Below are 17,893 nucleotides of genomic sequence, written 5' to 3'. Positions count from 1 at the left end.
AGTAAATTAAGTCAGAATTTAAATTATTTAGGGGAACTACTCCTTTACTCTGTAAATTATGTGTACACAAATATGGTTATTGCTCAAACTATATGCAGTATAAATGGTCTAAATAAGATCTATGCCTGGTCATTCATCTTTAACTAATCAGTTTTAATGGTGAATTTTGTTTAAAGATCTGCATGGAAATGATCTTCAGTTCAGTGCAGTGTGATTAAAAAGCTCAACTATAGTCTCTCATGCTGTTATAAATACATGACCCAGATACCACCACCTTCCTCAGATTTCCACAGCATCTGCTTCTTCATTCACTTTTTGTATTCTTTGTTCACGGATAAGTTTTCACAAGAACCCGTGCATCTCCTCAACACAGGATTCTAGTGTAATCCATCTGATCAGCAATCATAGAGCTACCATTCTGAGGTAAGAAACCATGTGTACTTCAAGATCAAATACGTCGCAGTTCAAAGCAGGAAATCGGCCTCCTAATGAATCTCAAGCAGAAAATGCACAACATATTTGATTGGAAATAAATGAACAGATTCTCAAGTTAAAAGAAATGCTTGTGCAAGATTATTATACACTGACGATAGGCCTGTTGACTCAGAATTAAAGTTTACTGAACAGATAACATTAATTTCAGAGAGAATTTGTTCCAAAAATGAAGCACTGCTCATCTCTTTGGTCTTATTCACAGTTCTTCAACCAAACATCTAACAAGGTCTTTTTATGACAAACCCTGGAAATCTACCGATTGGTGACGTTATTTCCCCGGAAGACTCTTGTTAGACAGGTGTTTGATACAGCACAAGTAAATTACCAATCCACATCTTGACAATCACATGATTTGAAGTCATTTATAAATGCCATGAACACTTAGATAAGGCATTGAAACGGCTTAAAAAATAAAATCTCATAAAATGTTGAAAAAACGAAACCGTTATGCTTGTATCCTATGCTTCGCTTTCCAAGAAATCACAAAACACAAATACAGTAGTGTTTAAAACATTAATATAGCAACAAAAAGAAATGGCACGGTCTACATGAACAGGCACAAACTGGGATCACTATTAGGAACAGGCTGAATTCTTCTTACATTTTCTTTCCTTTGAATTTCTCCAAAGCCCTGAGTTTGAGTGAATGCATCCAAAGAATGCAAAAGCATGCTAAATATTACTCTTATCTTTCCATTACAATACACTACTTCTATAAACAAATGTTTTTGTGTTGTCTGTAAGGATAAATATTGAGGTGAGAGAAATACTTGTCGTCACTGTAATAACATGATTCATTTCCATTATATTTACAGTTGTGATTGGAGTCACAAACCTCTTGAGTGTGACTTCTGGAGATGAATGTTATAAATTCAGTGCAGTGTGGAAGTCGAGTAGGTCTGAATTTTCACTACATTAAAAAAAAAATCATTTGAGAAAGAATATTCTGGGTTTATCTGTGCCTTTTGCATGCCGTTGATTACCACACAAAACAAAACGATAGAAATCTTCTGCATCAGATGTGCATTTGCAAGAGGAACGTAATCGTTTTATTGTAGGTTTATAAAATCTGAGGTATAAATCAGAACAAATTTTGTGTGGTAATCAACAGTGTGCGGCAGATTTGGCCTAAAATATTCTTCCAGTTCCAGTAATCAGTCAGATTTGGCCCCGATTATCTGGCAGCAAGACAGAATGAGTAAACCAGACAAAACCCTAGAGAAACGTCTGAACCTCAACTTTCAAGCCTTCCCGGTCAGGGCTGCAATAATAAATTAATCTAAACAAAAATGGACATATAGGGTACAGTACTTCAGATGAACTGAAATCTTTTTCTAAAAGTAAATGGTATCTCTCGTACCATCACGATGTATTCTAGTGATCTGGTTGGTCATGTGATAACGGTCTAAAGAGTTCTGTGAGTTCCAGATACAGAGGAGTCCAGTGAGAAGGAGCACCTCACGTTTGATGGACCTTGTGAAACATGAGCTCGCGGGGTATTCTCGTCTCGGGTCCAAATAGTTTAGCCGCTCGCCGCTCAAACGCGGCCACCATCTGCTTCACCACCTGGTCGAAAAACACCGTCGATAACTGCGAATGTAGCAATGAGCGGAACTCGAACGAGATCTGAAAACCAACCACATTCAAAGAAAGAGACCTGGTGAGTTGACTTCCTAACAAACACTGACTCTTTGATAAAACATTCCGGCCTACCAGTGTTATCGCTAATTAAAACGGTAAAAAAAGGCGTTAAGTGAAATAAAATACAATACAAAGAAAAACTATTTTTATTTCCACCTAATTTTTACAGTTTAAGGTGATGAACTAAAATTATTCCAAACTGAAATAATAATGAATAAAAACTAAACAGTCATTAAAAACAAAACCCCAATAAAAACGCAACTAACGTTAAATCAACTAAAACTAGAAACTTTTTTTTGTCTGATTAAATGAATAAAAGTGTTGCATGTTTGGATGGTTGTAAACTGATTTGTATCCCAAAACTGTGCAGAAATTTCAATTTTACATTTTTTAAGCTTGTCTGACCTAGCAACAGTAACCAAGGGGGTGTGGCTAAGTGAAGGGTTGACTGGAAGCAAATGTTTGTAAACAATACTTACGGAGAAGTCTACAGTGCATGTGCGAGGATAGCCAGGAATACCGGGACTAAAGCGCCATATTGTCTCTAAATGATTGAAGAGTTTACCATCCGAACACACTGCCTGAAACGGGACGGGTTGAAATATAATGATTTACCATGAACTTTTCATTTCAGGGATGATTTTAAAGATGTTGTAATGCACGCTGGACGACTTACTTTGACCAGATGTGGACGGACGTGGCTTATCATTGAAGTGTACCGCTCCACAACAGGAGGAAAGCCCACTTCCAGCTGAGCTTTGGCATGACCGGCCCTTTTCATGATGGTTTGCGACTTTTTACACCATGGTACAAAGTGTTTGTAGTCATCCACATTGACTACCACATCATACATCTCTTGCATTGAGTACCTAAAGAACAAAACACAGGTACATCTTTTTATTTTTAGAACTGACCCTTCGCAGGGCTTTTGATTGACAGGCGATCTGACCAATCACAATGCTGAATCTACTATTTTATCCGATAAACCAGCCAGGAGAGGAGATTAATGTTGGTGGACTTGAACTTGAAAAATACTGTGTATTGACGTCTTTCCGCAGTTGAAACAAGATCGTTTTCTGATGTTCATTCATGTTTATTTCATGTTACAACTAGTGAAGAGGAAGAGATGATCAGTTCACGTGCTGCTTTAACTGAGGCGCTACAGTGATCTGTCACAATGCATTAAAGAGACACAAAATGGTATTTATTGTTTGAATTTCTTTAAAGAAAAATTACAAAATTTGAAAGTTGAAACTGTATTACATACCAAAAGTAACCTGCACTGTCTTGTTGGTGCATTTTCAGTGTCCTCTTTGCTCCACAATGTATTTTTCACTGCGTTAGTGAAACATGATCTGTGGCGCGAGAGTGCCATGGACATAGCAACAGTAACTAAGGTGGGGTCTTTTCGAAGGGTAAACTGAGTTTCAAGTTGAAATAAATACAAATCCTTTATAAACAGACAATGAAACAGTGTTGTTGTTTTTAAATAAATCCACTGAAATAGAGTGTAAATAAAATAAAATCTAAATATTAGATGAAAAATAAACGTACATTTTTTTTTATAAAAAATGAAAATGTTGCATTGGCAACTAAATGAAATAAAATATGTTTAAAGTGCCGTACTAAGAAGTACTTAAACTAAAACTGGAATTAAATTAGAGCTTAATAGAAATATAAAAAAAATAAAAAATCAAATTACTAAAACTAAAAATATAAAATAATAATATATAGAATACCAAAAAATAAAATACACTGCAATAAAATACACAATATAAATACAGATACTGCTATTTTTGCACAATACAAAAAGCTATAAATGTGTTTTGTTCTCTTTTATTTCATTTATTTTTGGTACTACTATTTATTCATTCTTAGTTTTATTTTATTTTAGTTTTAGTTTATTTTTTTATTAACTTTTTTTTGTATTAACGGTATTTATGTCCCTGTCTTAGATTTGTGTTTCCAGCTGCTCCACCTCCACTAGATCCACTAGATACAGCTCTGTGAATTTATTATTTATCATCACAAAAGCTTACCTTCATCCTCCGTGAGGAAAGAAGAAAGGGGTCATTGTTCAGGATCAGTTCATCTTAACCGACCCTAGAATGAGTTAGTCAACTTACCCTAGTATTCTCCTCTCTGAATACTCTTTTCTCTTATTGGTGAGGCTGATGAATGATCTCCTGTGATGATGAGTGGGAGTCAAACCCACTTCAGAGAGACAGAAAGCAGGAGGATGACGGGTCATCAAGATCCCACAGGAGGACAGGTGTCTGACATACAAAAAAAAAAAAAAACAGGATTCTGATAAATACAATGCATGGAGTACATACAGGAACGGTGGTATATTCATATATCATTATATTTAAATGAAATAATAATCTTTTGGTCATTTTATTTACTTTTATTATTATGACAGCTGCTACCGATTTTATTATATAACTCTAATACTTATGTTTTTTGTGAAACTCTATTTTCTAAGTATAATAACTGATCATCAAATGTGTTATATATTTCTAAACTGTTATCAGGAGGTTTATTACAGAATTGACAATACAATTCTACAATTTATTATATAATTTTGTATGTATTCTATTTTAAATGATATTTTTCTTGATTTTATCTTGACTATGTATATTTGTTTTAATTATTTTGTTTAAATATGCCTTGTTTTATGTATTCTATATTAATTTACATATCATGTTCGTCATTTTAGGCCACTCTTATCGTTATTAAAATAAAAGTGTGTACATATTGTCACTACTAAAATACATAAAATAAGATTCTGACAGCTTTTTGTACTGAAATCCCACAACGTTAAGTTATTTTAGCGGAAAATATGGTAATTTTAGATGATTTTCCAGCTCGCTTTGTTCCAATATTTGGTCAACGACGTGCTGCATCAATCACTCAATAATAACAGCATCTATATGAAGGTTAACTGCGGTGTTTCACCTGACGGGCCAGTGCTGTATTCTCTCTCTGCTGGAGCGACACGGACCGACCGTCGCTATTTCCAGAAACTCACTGAATGTCCGCACACCCATCGGGATCCTTCGGGCGCCTCCTGACACGGCCATCAAAAACACAGCCTATTCAATGCGAGTAAAATGAAAACGAGGAATCTCCAATGACACGATTAGCACAGTAATAAACCAGCGCGCGCTGTCATCTCTGTGAATAAATATGTCGGCTGTTTTTCACTAATCAAACCCCCGCTGTGCGAGTAGCATATTTCGACTTCTACATAATAATCTAACGTTAACTGAAACAATAGCCCTTTCCCCTGCGATTCGTCTAAACCTTTCTTTTACTGTCTATGATCTAACCCCGATTGAGGTTAAACCGGTGAAGCCTTCATAAACCGCCGGTGACTGTGCGGGACACTGTTCTGATGTGGCACCGCGCGGAGACAGGTGCAGCTGCCGCCAACAGGACCGGAGGAGGACACGGTGTCACATGAGGAGCACAAATATTATGATTTCATCTCTAAACGGGCGCGTTTTATTTGAATCGTGGTAGTAAATGATATGGGTGAATAAAAACCAATGACAACAATGATCATAAATTAATAATCCCAGTAAGAGGGGTGTCGTTTCCCTCCACCTCACTAGGGGAAGATGTGATGCCGTTTGAGCACATTTCATAATAAAAGTCTGCTACTTGCGCTCGTCTTATGAATCTATCATAACGAAGAAGGAAATTAAAATATCATTAAATACTATATTATATATAGTATGTTTGCGTACTGTATATGTTTTAGTTTGAGTTTTAGTGTTTTCGTCATTTATTGTTTATTTCAGTTTTAGTAGTTGGGTTTTTCATCTAATATTTTAGATTTTATTTTATTTCAGCTTTATTTCGACTAACAAACACATCGTTTTAGTTGTAGTTAACAAGTTAATAAGAACAGTGTTTTATTGATAAATTTGATATATTTTATATATATAATTATATATATAATTTTATATAGATAGATAGATAGATATATGGAGCAAAGGTTCACCAGATCTCCACTAGAGCTAGACCCATGTTGGACACCTTATCCAGTTTGGGTCCACTGATCACTTGCATTGAGTGCAAACCAAAACCACAGCTTTTTTTCTCCATCTGCAAAGACTGCAGCTACAAATTCTCCGACCTGAACAGTCTTGTGCATCACCAGGAAAGAGAGCATGCCCTGCAAAAGCTCCATCGCTGTCAACACTGTGGCCAAGAATTTACTATGCTCTCTAGTCTGCCGCAACACAAATGCTCTCACACCTCATCCATGTGCCAGACGTGCAGGGGGGAACCTCAAAGGGGTTCGCCTTGCCCTTCCTTCAGGACTGAATCTTCAGAAGATCCCTTATCTTAACAACAGCCCCTATGCATGCATCCAATGTGGACAAGCCTTCGGCCACAAGCACGGGCTGCTGCACCACCTGCATGCCTCCACTGCGGAAAAGAGTTCCTTCACTACAGCTTTCACCATCAGACCAACCTTAAATTAAGTGGCAAATCATCTGCCACTGGGTTCCGCCCAAAGGGAGCAAAAGATCTCAGACCTTATCAAGAAAATAGACCTTCAAAGAGCAGAAGAGGACCAAAAATCGACCTGTTTTGACAGAAACTAAGCAAGAAGAAGCAGCTGAAACAGTTAAGCAGGACGACAGTGATGGTGAGGATGCTGAGTACCCTTGTACAACATGCGACCAGGTCTTTATCTCCAAAGCTGAGCTGTGTGTCCAAGAGGAAGTCCCCGAAGAACATCATCAACCAGCTGACACGTGCAGGTGTTGTAGTGTGTGTACAGGTGGGATTCCCCTCGCTGAGAAGATTGTGAAAGTCTATCACTGTGTGCAATGTGCCCTGGACACTTTTCTACTGCCAGAAACATCTGATACGTGGCAATGATGATGAATTCAGTGATGACTGAAAGAGCTTCCATTTCTTTAAGGAATAGTTCATTAAAAGAAATTCACATTTTCTCACCATTACCAAAATTGACCTCATGTTACACATTACATTGACATTGTTTTTGAATAAATTGTTTAAAAAGGTTTGGTAGTTTTTGTTGGTATTTTGTCGCTTTTAAAAAGCACACATGTAGCCCTGATATGGCATTTACATTTGAGGTAGAATATTTAGTTTTTCCTTCGACCATCTACAGGACACTTTTTAATGTTATTGAAGTTTCATCCTCCGCTACAGTAGGGGGCGATATTACACTCGGTGACAGATACAGAAAACCCCGCACATACACCACTTCCGCCACTGTTCTTTCATTGCTTGAAACGTGTTTCGAACGTTTTTGTTTTACAAAACTATTTGATCTAACGAAATAAACATGAGCAAAGCACACCCACCCGAGCTGAAAAAGTAAGTAGTTCAAGCCTTTTGTTGAGTCTGATCGTGGGTCTCTAAGAAATGCGACAGACTACATTTGAGCATCGCGTTCTTCTACGCTAGGTTAATGTTAGTCGGTTTGTTTGCGGTTATTTCCTAATTACGTTAAATTATTCTCATTTAACCCACAAAACCCACCTGCTATTGGTTTAAAATGTATTATACGTTCATATGAATTTTGTTTGAATGTTAGCTGCAGTATCTATATAGTACTGGTCTGATTAGAATCGTGGTTTTAATAAAATATTTGTTTTGTTCTTTCCTTTTAGGTTTATGGACAAGAAGCTATCACGTGAGTGTCATGTGTGAAATATAATGAAATAAAAATGTTATTCCGAAAATCTGAAGTAGAATATCCTAGAAATAGTGTATTTCAACACTATTTGATCTTTATCTAAATTAAAATTCGGCAGCATGCGTTAAAAACTACACTGTCTCTGTCATTAATCACTGTCACTTCAAATGGCCTGTTTTCTTTCTTTAATTTGTAAAGACATTGTTTTCATGCACACTTTCAGTGAAGCTCAATGGTGGCCGTCATGTTCAGGGCATCTTGCGAGGATTTGATCCCTTCATGAATCTGGTCGTGGATGACTCTATAGAAATGGCTCCTGGGGGACAAATGAACAATGTTGGCATGGTGGTCAGTACTTAAAACCGCAATCTAATATCAAACATATTACACAACTCATGGTAAAACATAACTAGCTGGCACTTGTATCATATAGAAAGACACAACGTTCAGATATTAGTTCAGTTGCTATATTTAAATCATAATGGAGATTTAATAGATCAACAAACAGATATTTCACTTCTCACATTTCCCCCATGATTTGCTGATTTCTTAGATCAATATTTATTTTGAGAGACTTATGTGATGTGATTTATTCTGTTTTTGTGTCTCTTCAGGTGATCAGAGGAAACAGTATAATCATGTTGGAGGCTCTCGAACGAGTATGAGGATGATGCTCACTTTTTTTTTCACTTTTTTTTTGTATCCAGCAAATAACAAAATGGATTTCTCCTGTCTGTTTACAACGAAGACTAAAAATGAAAGCAGAAATCCTTGACTTTTTTGAACAATATTTTGTAAACACCTTCCTTGTATTATGTATTTTCCTTCGACTGTAGAAATTTGTTTACACCATTCATACATTTTTGTGAATAAATGACTACAGTGTGATGATTAACAAAGTGTTCTGGTAAATTCACTTTTGATTAATATTTAATTTAATATTCATTTTGAAGAATTTAAATAATCTTGACTTGTTAGGAGTTGAAAGTCAAATTTGGTTAATTTGAGAGATTTGTCCGAAAAATTTAAATGCACAGTATTTTCTTTCTAATGAACTTACTCCCTGTCTTATCTAGCATTAATGGTTTGTTTTTCTGTTGCACATCATCGGAAAGATTATTATATAAATAGTTAAAAATGTCTTGGTCCATTAAAATAAGCGCTGTATAAAAATAGTGTGCAATAAATTAGAAACTTAATAATTTTTTTTTTTTTTATGTTACCGGTATACTTTAATTTGTCATTTGTATTTACTGCGCGACAATAAGATACAAACAATCTCCTTTAAAATAAGACAGGACTTTTATTTTGTCGGAGAGTTGACCGGATTCGCCCGTGACGTCACACTGCTAGTGTATGTGCATCGTGCCCACGCTGAGGCTATGTTGAGAGTCGTGATGTCGGAGGAGGTTGGGAAGAAATTGCAGGCGGTGGTGGACCGGGTGAATCAAGCAGTTTCCCGACGCCCGAAGGTCAGTCTTCACGGGTTTCTTTCGAGTAAGATACGAAACAACAATATGCTTTTGAAATGCTCCAAAAAACAAACCCTCCACTCGTGCTCATCGTGTTGTTATTGTAGCGTTATGTAATCTGTCCAACCTTTACACATGCGAGCTCCATATAGTAAGGAATGAGTGACAGCTTTTTAATTATAACGAATTATTTTTTGTGATACAATGTATTAACGTGTTGCAAGGCATTCAGAATTATAGAATTCAGTTTGAATACCGTGCAACTTCTACTCAAGGAATAAGGTTATTGTGTGTGAATGAATGCATTTTACTTGAAATGCTTTCAGCTCGAAGGGAAGGGAATGGAATCTGCACGACACTTGTCAATTACAAATATTTCCACTTTATGACATTATATTAAGTACTTAGAATTATATATTTGACTTTATACAAAGGTAGCAAATATATTGCCTCATGAAGATTTTAAGTGGGATGGTTAAAGTAAAATCATATGAAGAGCAGTTGAAGGTAATGTAAATACCACATTTGATTAATCAAATATTAATCTGTTATGTTGGATAATCTGTACATATTATATATTAACTAGCAATAATTAACTGTTTTAACATTTTGCAGTACTATTGCTGCAATTCTCTATCTTTTTTTTTTGCTTCTTTTTTTTAGATATGATCTTTTTTTAAACTCTTATCTAACATTTAGTATTTGGTTGTATTATGCTCTAAAACTTTCTAAATACTGAAGAGAGCTGAATAATGTGTTATTAATAAATAAAAAATAAATATCATCGGGATACGTTATTAAAAAGACAGTTATTAAAAATCAGTTTTTAGCTGAGCGTTTATAGTTAAGATTGTTTCAAATTGATTCAATTGAAGCATTTGACATAAGAGGAAAACATGCTTTGTTTTCTTATGGTTAAAGCAAAAGTTGCCCCCCAGAATCCATTCTAATGGGGCAAATATTGCAATAAGAAAAAGTTTATTTCCAATATTGTTGATCTGAATTGACAATATTTAACTTTTCCCTTGCAGACGTTACCATGTATTGCCCCTCGACTGGTTGCGGTTAGTAAGACCAAACCTCCAGAGATGGTGGTGGAGGCTTACAAACACGGACAACGAAACTTTGGAGAGAATTATGTGAGTCGATAAATTAAGCATGCATGTTTTGTTGCTTTTTCATATTAAATATCTTGTCTTAAATATCCCCTTTTTCCACAGGTAAATGAACTTGTTGAGAAAGCGTCCCATCCTCTGGTATGAAGTCAGACAAATTGGAATGCATATGTTTAGTTGTTTTTGATCAGACGTCTTAATCTATCTATAACGTCTTTGTAGGTAGAGTCATCATGTCCTGAAATAAAATGGCATTTCATTGGTCATCTGCAAAAGAATAATGTCAACAAACTCCTGGGTGAGCAAAGCAATTCACATTTAGCTTCACTTAACAATTTTTTGCTGTTGTTTTGAATTAACCCACATTTATTTAACTACTCCATAGGCGTCCCAAACCTGTATATGGTAGAGACGATAGACTCTGTGAAACTGGCTGAGAAAGTCAACAGCTCGTGGCAAAAAATGAGAGCTGCCAACACACAGCAGTTAAAGATTATGGTTCAGATCAACACCAGTGGAGAGGGAAGTGAGTCTTCTGCACCTGAATAATTGTTTATCTGCTCTAAACATTTAGCTCTGAAAATTGTTCAAACTCGATTATATAAAATCTACCTATGGTGTTTTGCTATTTTATAAGAAATAAAATTAAGAATTTTGTGGCAAATTTAATATTTTGTTATTTCTCAAGCCTGTTTTTTTTTTTAAATAGTTTTTTTCAACGTCAACACAGACAACTTTTCCTTAGTTTCATGCATGTTATCAAAATGAACAATGGTTGCAAAACCCATTTTGCGTCTAACTGTGTCCTTAAATGCATTACAGCTGGATGCATGTTTATACTGTTATGAAATCTCATGTGCTGCTTTGTTTTCGTGATAAAATGTATTGGTACACACAGTGGGGAAGCATCATAGTGGGATGCTGATGTGTTATGCAATTTTGTTGAAAAAGCCCATAATATCAGAGGTTCAGATGCTGTTTGATTTCCTTTCGGACAGGACGTGAATGTCTTACAAAAACAGTTCAGCAGTATGAAATCTTTTCTCAGTGTATCAGATGACTGTTTGCCTGTAACCTCAGCGTGATCATCTCTCTCGCCGTGTTTTATCAGGTAAACATGGCCTGCCACCCGATGAGACTGTAAACGTGGTAAAACACATCGTGTCTGAGTGTTCTGCTCTTGACTTCGCTGGACTCATGACGATTGGTCGTTACGGTTATGACCTCAACGATGGCCCCAACCCTGATTTCCAGGTGCATATATTTGAAGATATTTTTAGTTTTAATTTCTTATGCTAATCAAGGATGCATTAATATTATAAAACAAATACAGTAATATTGTAAAATATATGAAATATATTTTTTGATGCCCAAGCTGAATTTTCAGCATCATTACTTAAGTCTTCAGTGTCGCATGATCCTTCAGAAATCATTCTTATATAATGATTTGCTGCTCAAGAAACATTTCTTATTATTCTCAATGTTGACAACGGTTTTGCTGCTTAATAATTAAGTTTATACAAGCTAGCAGCATGCTAAAAGGATGTTACAACATGGGAAGTAATAAAAGAAGCTAAGTGACTTTATGGTGTGTCTAGATGCTGTTGAAACACCGTGAGGAAGTCTGTGAAAGTCTGAAGATCCCAGTAGAGCAGGTGGAGCTCAGTATGGGCATGTCTACTGACTTTGAGCATGCGGTAAGTGTTGCAAAAAATACTCTTCAACTGTACTTCAAATCCATGTTCATTTTATTGCAACGTTGATTTTGTTCAATTGATTATACATTTGAGTTATTTCTCCAATTAGATTGAGGTCGGCTCCACCAACATACGTGTCGGCAGCACTATTTTCGGCACCCGAGAATACCCCAACACCCCGAGCCCCAGTCCGGAGAGAAAGCCAAAGGTCGTATGTGAGGAAGCAGCCAAAAAAATGGACCGGCTCACGGTCACAGAAAAATGAATGATGGGGGGTGGGGAAGGTTTCTGAACTAAATGTGGGAACTCTTGGGCTTGAACCCAATGACTGAGCTCACCATTCACCAGTCAAGGGCCTTTAATAAGTCTTAACTAATGCTGCTGACCTGGTCTTCTCTGGTGAAAGAACTTGGAAAAAAAAAAAAAAAAAAAGTGTCATTTAATAACCGGAATACTAAATTTACTTCCTGAAGGTGTTTTTATTGTGGAAAGATCTCTAGAAGTGTCCTCCAGCTCTCTGTAAAATACTTAAGCTTGGTTTTGTGATTCTTTTTTAACAGATACAGGGTCAGCACATGCTCCGTTTCATTTTGCCCAATCATAGATGTGTAGTGTAATGTGTCATTCCCGTTAGATTAGACGTTTAACATCTATTTAAAACAATAGGATGGATTGTTTTTGTTCCTAGAAGTGTGTTAGGTATATTTTATAGTGTGTCATAAACGTAAATTGTATAAATGGTTAATTTGTAGTACTGCTCTAGTATCCACTTGTTGCTTTGAAAGCAGTGTCAGTGAGATTTGTGGGGAGTGATGTTCATGTGGTGTTGTCGTCATGTAATCCGTGTAGTATTTCATATCGCTCTAAACACTGGTGTTGAATTGAGCACTGATCAACAGCCATACTGGTTTCAGTACAGAACATAGAAATATGCAATGAAATGAGTGCAGAGATGAGCAGCTACACAGCGTTTTGGAGATGTTGAGGGTCTGAGGCCTTTTACTATGCAAGAGAGAGATTTTCCTGATTCTTAGAAGCTTGTTTAGAGGCAAACGCATCACTTTTTTTTTCTTCTTTGATTAATACAGTATTGTGTTAAAACTAATGGGTTTACTGTTCGTGGTTAGTTGTAAAAAAGCCAGATCAGAAATCAACATCCTTTTTTTCAATCAGTGTGTCAAATAAAGTCTTGTATCTTGACAATAGATAGTTGTCTATAATATTTAATTGATTTAGGTGAGTTGAGCAATAAAAAAAAAAAAAAAACAATCGAAAATGAAATGGTTTGTGTGTGGCATGTATAAATGCACTGGTCAACATTAGTATTTCATACACACACACACACACACACATATATAGATATATATATATATATATATATATATATATATATATATATATATATATATATATATATATATATATACACACACACAAAATAATTGGTAAGATTTTGATTCTAAAGTAAGAACTCTTATGCTCATCACCAAGGCTGAATTTATTTGATCATTTGTATAAAAAATGTAGTCACTTTTGATCAATTAAATGAATCCTTGGTGAATAAGAGTATAGTGTTAATCTTTTAAAAATATTTTTTAAACCCTTACTGGCCTCAAAGTTTACAATTGTAGTGTATGTGTATTTATATATAAAAGATACAGTTTTATTCGATCATAAGTACTTTATGCTGCTTATTCATGAAGACAAAGAACGTTTGTAAATTTAAAATGCATTTAATTTAAAGAAACAACTCAAATAAATAGCCACAGAAACTAAGACAGTGTTAATGAATCATGTGTCAAACATGATGTAAAGACTGAGTACCGAGTGTACAGTTAAGTATCTGCATGCACACTGATGAACCGATTATTACAAAGCTTGAATGACACTTGAGAATACAGAGCTGCATTAACCCATAAATAACCTTCCAATTTTCACAAATGGAGGATTTTGACATAGTGCATCATGCGAACCAGCATTTTTTTTTTTTTTTACATATAAATTGGTACTTGTAAGAAGCCAGTACAAAAATTTCCAAAGATCCTGTAAAATTGAAAAAGAAACCAGAAAACCTTTAGTTTTCATGAATTATAGTGTTATAACTACTTGTATTGTATTTTAAATGTGGCCGGTCCAGTAAATAAATAAAGCACGAAACAGAGCATAGACTGAGAACAACAGAAATCATATTTTGTAAACCACAAAGTCAGAAAAATCCTAAAAAAATGCATTTCTTTTTTGGCCTAAATAGCTTCTATGCAAGACACAGTCAATTAGCTTGAATCATTCTCCCTCAAAATCATGAACATCAAACCTATCTGAGAGCCCAAGACAGATAGAATATGAAACCAAAGCCACACATTTGTCAAAGTCATCAAAATACATCAAAACATACATATTAAAAATGTTGAGAAATGCTAAAAATTAGTTTTAGCTTGATTCTTCACGTTTATAAGTACCAGTAATACAACCTTGAAGTCAACAGTAGTTTCCATGCACCCATAATGATCATCACTTTAAAGGCATAGCATTTTCATATCACACAGTTTAGTAAAATTAACAACGTTCTAGATGCTAGATGTGTATGATAAATGATCATGCATGATAAATGGGTATCAGGGGTACTGTAGATTTAAGGGTTGTTAATGTTCTACCTATTTAAGCTCATTGTGACCTAATTTTTCTGCTCAAGATAAAGTTGTACTGAACTGAATTTAAAAAGAAAAAACTAAAATGAAGCACTGAGTATTTCCTTGCTTGAAAACCATAACGTTAATGAATGTTACTTGAGTTATTGTCTCTGTAACGCTGTCTGATCCTCACACCAGCTTTTTGGCCTCAAAGAAGCTCTTGAGGTGTCTCATCTGCCAGATGCCGGTGATGATGAGGATGAAGGTCTGAGCGATAGACCACCACAGAACTCGCTGGTTCGTGCTCTCGCTCGTCATACGGAAACGCTCCTCACGGTACTGTGAGAAAAAAAATGATTGTGAGCGCAAACCAACCCATATAGACACTGGACGATAACATTGAATAGATGCCAGTGTTTTTTAGTAATACTGAAATATAGATTTTTATTAATTATTAAATTTTTTAATTTAAGTTATTTCGCTGTTTTTGCCATTTTTATCGGTTTCTGTTTTTTATCTTTTTTTGTAATTTTTATTTCAGAATTTTAGTTTAGTTCATCAAGTCAAACTAAATGGAAATAAGAAATGTTACCTTAGAAATCTGTATATATATTTTTTATAGTCATACTTTATATTTTCCATTTTATTTTAATTTGTAGTATTTTTTTTATTATTGGTCCCTGTTTTTTTAATGTCTATATAGTATTTCTTAATTTTTATTTCCGTTTTTAGTACATCAGGTTAAAGTAAATAATATTTTATGTTTATTCCATTAAATTTTTCTATTTAATATTTTATTCTATTTAATTCTTTTTTTAAGAAGTAAACATTTTTTTTAATGGTCTTAGTTTATATTTTCCATTTTTTTGTAATTTTGCTGTGTTTTTGTCATTTTTATTAGTCTGTTTTTTTATGTCTATATAGTTTTCTTTATTTTTATTTAAGTTTTTTAGTACATCAGGTTAAGGTAAATGAAAATTTGAAATGTTTATATTTTATGTTTACTCTTAAGAAACAAATTTTTTTTTTTTATGGTATTTGTATTTTCCATTTTTATGGTAATATTAAAAATGGTAGCAATTCTGCAGTTTGTAATTTTTTATTTGTTCTTATATAAATATACCTATATTTTATATACATTTTCATTTCAGCTGTAGTTTTAATCATTTTAATGAATCAAATTCAACTAAATGAAAATAAAAAATGTTGCCTTGGACGTATATTCTATTTCACATTCTTTTTTTATTTTTTTATGGTCTTAGTCTTAACTATAATAACCCCATTAGACACAGTCCTAATATTCACAAGACTGATGCCTAAAATGTTAAACATCCAGAGCATGTACCTGTTTTCAGCAATTGTGCAAAAAGTTTAAATGGCTTCAGCTGGCCAGTCACTACCGTAACCTTAAACTACTGTCGTTTCTGCAGTTGAAACTCACGCGCTGGTAGTTCTGCTCTTTCTGGATCTGTTCCACCTGGTCCAGAAGTTGTCGGACCCTCAGCTGCAGCTCGGACAGTTTGTCTTTGGCTGCGATCTCGGGGTAGTTGTTGGTGTGTTCACCAACCTGAATGTCCAAGTGGACTCTCTGTAGAACGGCATAATTATAAGCTTTCCCTTGTTTATGTTCAGTTATACTGTATTATATTAAAATTGATACTATGTGTAATTTTGTTATGTTAAATCACTATACTGATATATAGGTAATTTCATCTATCTGCTCTATCATGGTTCCAGCCATACCAGTTTTCCCCCAGTAAACAGAGCCATCTTGGTGGAGTTGGAGTGGAGGCAGATTTGATGCTCGCCTGGTGTGTGGGACGTGAAGGTGAAACGGCCATCTGAGCCGTACTGACGGGACAGGATGATCTGAAAAATAGAGAGAATGTGATAACTACTTCAGAGAATTATCTTGGTATCCAAATATATTATAGCCATGTATTGCCAATTATAACCCTATTAACTGTTACACAGCAAACATGTATCATATAGTTTGTAGAGTATGAACACAAATATGAAGGCTACCTTTGCATCAGGATCTTTGATTTCCACGTGCATGCCTAAACCAGGGGTGGATGGGAGAAAAGAGCCAGCCTGTTTGTCCCACAACTGTGTTCTGTATCTCCCTAAAAATGGCACCACAATATTTAACCAGCATTTTCAACAGCACCATTTAAGGACTAGTTTAAAAAAAAGAATATTCACTTCACACAAGTCATTAACAGATGGACTGGAGTGGTGTGGATTATTGTGATGTTTTTATCAGCTGTTTGGATTCCCATTCTGAGGACATTTTATTCCTTTAAAAATGTACTAACATAATTATTAAAATAACATTCTGATTATTATTTCAATATACAGTATGTATATTGTTAGTACATGTGCACATGCATTGTCTACTGTCAACATTACTGTTATTTCTGATTATTATAAACAGACTGTAAACGGGCTGGAACTGGTTGCACCTGTATGTCAGGAACTCAAGCAGGATGCTGCACCTGCCACATCATTGATCATGCTGATCTACTAAAAGCCCTCCTTTATTTGGACAGATGGACGCATATAAGCACATCCATATTTAAATATGATTTTATATCAGTTGTCTTCATGCTAAGTGTCTTAAATAAAACAAAAGGTGAAGTACTACACTGATAAATCAGGATGGATGGATCTGCTAGCCGACAAAGCTAACCGATCACAGAGAGCCGATTTGACAATTGACGTACCGATCACCATGGTTTCGTCGGGTATTTCTTCTATAAAACATTTCTTCTCCGTCTCTCCGATGTGGAAATAAAGGGCTTGGCTTGGAGAAAGCCACGCAAATAGAAGCATAAGCCCTGTACTGGACACCACCGCCTTCATCTCCATCAAAATCACCTCTCTCTCAATCCAGGGATGCGAATCGATTTCAGAGTCGCTCGATTCTCATTCCCAAGTCCCATTCACAACGGACCTTTGTTTAGTAAAAGTCCGCTCAAATTCACGAGAAGCATTTCTGAAAGTTTATCTGAAGAAAACATACTTAAAAAAAATAATAATTTAAATAATGTAATAAAATAGTAATAAAACGAATAACATATTAGATTTCAGGTAATATATGTATCGTTTTGTATACGTATTGCTGATTTTCTATTTAAAATAAATTAATCTATTTA

General features: G+C 35.1%; 4 protein-coding genes and 1 long non-coding RNA gene across 5 annotated transcripts; 3 read left to right on the top strand and 2 right to left on the bottom strand.

Moving 5' to 3' along the window:
• Nucleotides 1-843: 843 nt before the first annotated feature.
• LOC113065562 (coenzyme Q-binding protein COQ10 homolog A, mitochondrial-like) lies at nucleotides 844-5,714 on the bottom strand. Its single transcript, XM_026236898.1, has 5 exons — nucleotides 5,094-5,714; nucleotides 4,262-4,411; nucleotides 2,812-3,004; nucleotides 2,615-2,716; nucleotides 844-2,120 (listed from the first exon to the last, which is right to left on the bottom strand). The coding sequence occupies exons 1-5, from the start codon at nucleotides 5,216-5,218 to the stop codon at nucleotides 1,953-1,955; spliced, it is 738 nt and encodes a 245-aa protein (XP_026092683.1). The 5' UTR covers nucleotides 5,219-5,714; the 3' UTR covers nucleotides 844-1,952.
• Nucleotides 2,021-3,338, top strand: LOC113065563 (uncharacterized). The gene is made up of 2 exons (XR_003279057.1): nucleotides 2,021-2,154; nucleotides 2,770-3,338. It is a non-coding gene; the product is annotated as an uncharacterized LOC113065563 (long non-coding RNA).
• Nucleotides 5,715-7,337: 1,623 nt separating the features above from the next.
• Nucleotides 7,338-8,716, top strand: LOC113065560 (small nuclear ribonucleoprotein G). Its single transcript, XM_026236897.1, has 4 exons — nucleotides 7,338-7,499; nucleotides 7,796-7,818; nucleotides 8,045-8,169; nucleotides 8,436-8,716. The coding sequence occupies exons 1-4, from the start codon at nucleotides 7,468-7,470 to the stop codon at nucleotides 8,484-8,486; spliced, it is 231 nt and encodes a 76-aa protein (XP_026092682.1). The 5' UTR covers nucleotides 7,338-7,467; the 3' UTR covers nucleotides 8,487-8,716.
• A 419-nt stretch (nucleotides 8,717-9,135) lies between these two features.
• On the top strand, nucleotides 9,136-13,310 carry LOC113065559 (pyridoxal phosphate homeostasis protein-like). Its single transcript, XM_026236896.1, has 8 exons — nucleotides 9,136-9,293; nucleotides 10,325-10,432; nucleotides 10,514-10,549; nucleotides 10,631-10,706; nucleotides 10,794-10,934; nucleotides 11,520-11,662; nucleotides 12,007-12,105; nucleotides 12,215-13,310. The coding sequence occupies exons 1-8, from the start codon at nucleotides 9,204-9,206 to the stop codon at nucleotides 12,368-12,370; spliced, it is 849 nt and encodes a 282-aa protein (XP_026092681.1). The 5' UTR covers nucleotides 9,136-9,203; the 3' UTR covers nucleotides 12,371-13,310.
• Nucleotides 13,311-13,822: 512 nt separating this feature from the next.
• Nucleotides 13,823-17,658, bottom strand: LOC113065558 (transmembrane emp24 domain-containing protein 4-like). Its single transcript, XM_026236895.1, has 5 exons — nucleotides 17,462-17,658; nucleotides 16,761-16,861; nucleotides 16,479-16,604; nucleotides 16,177-16,323; nucleotides 13,823-15,074 (listed from the first exon to the last, which is right to left on the bottom strand). The coding sequence occupies exons 1-5, from the start codon at nucleotides 17,604-17,606 to the stop codon at nucleotides 14,925-14,927; spliced, it is 669 nt and encodes a 222-aa protein (XP_026092680.1). The 5' UTR covers nucleotides 17,607-17,658; the 3' UTR covers nucleotides 13,823-14,924.
• Between the last annotated feature and the right edge of the window lie 235 nt (nucleotides 17,659-17,893).

Source organism: Carassius auratus, chromosome 48 (assembly GCF_003368295.1).
Source record: "Carassius auratus strain Wakin chromosome 48, ASM336829v1, whole genome shotgun sequence".
Classification (NCBI taxonomy): Eukaryota; Metazoa; Chordata; class Actinopteri; order Cypriniformes; family Cyprinidae; genus Carassius; species Carassius auratus.
The sequence above is the reverse complement of the archived record's forward strand: the minus strand, read 5'-3'. Positions and strand labels throughout refer to the sequence as shown.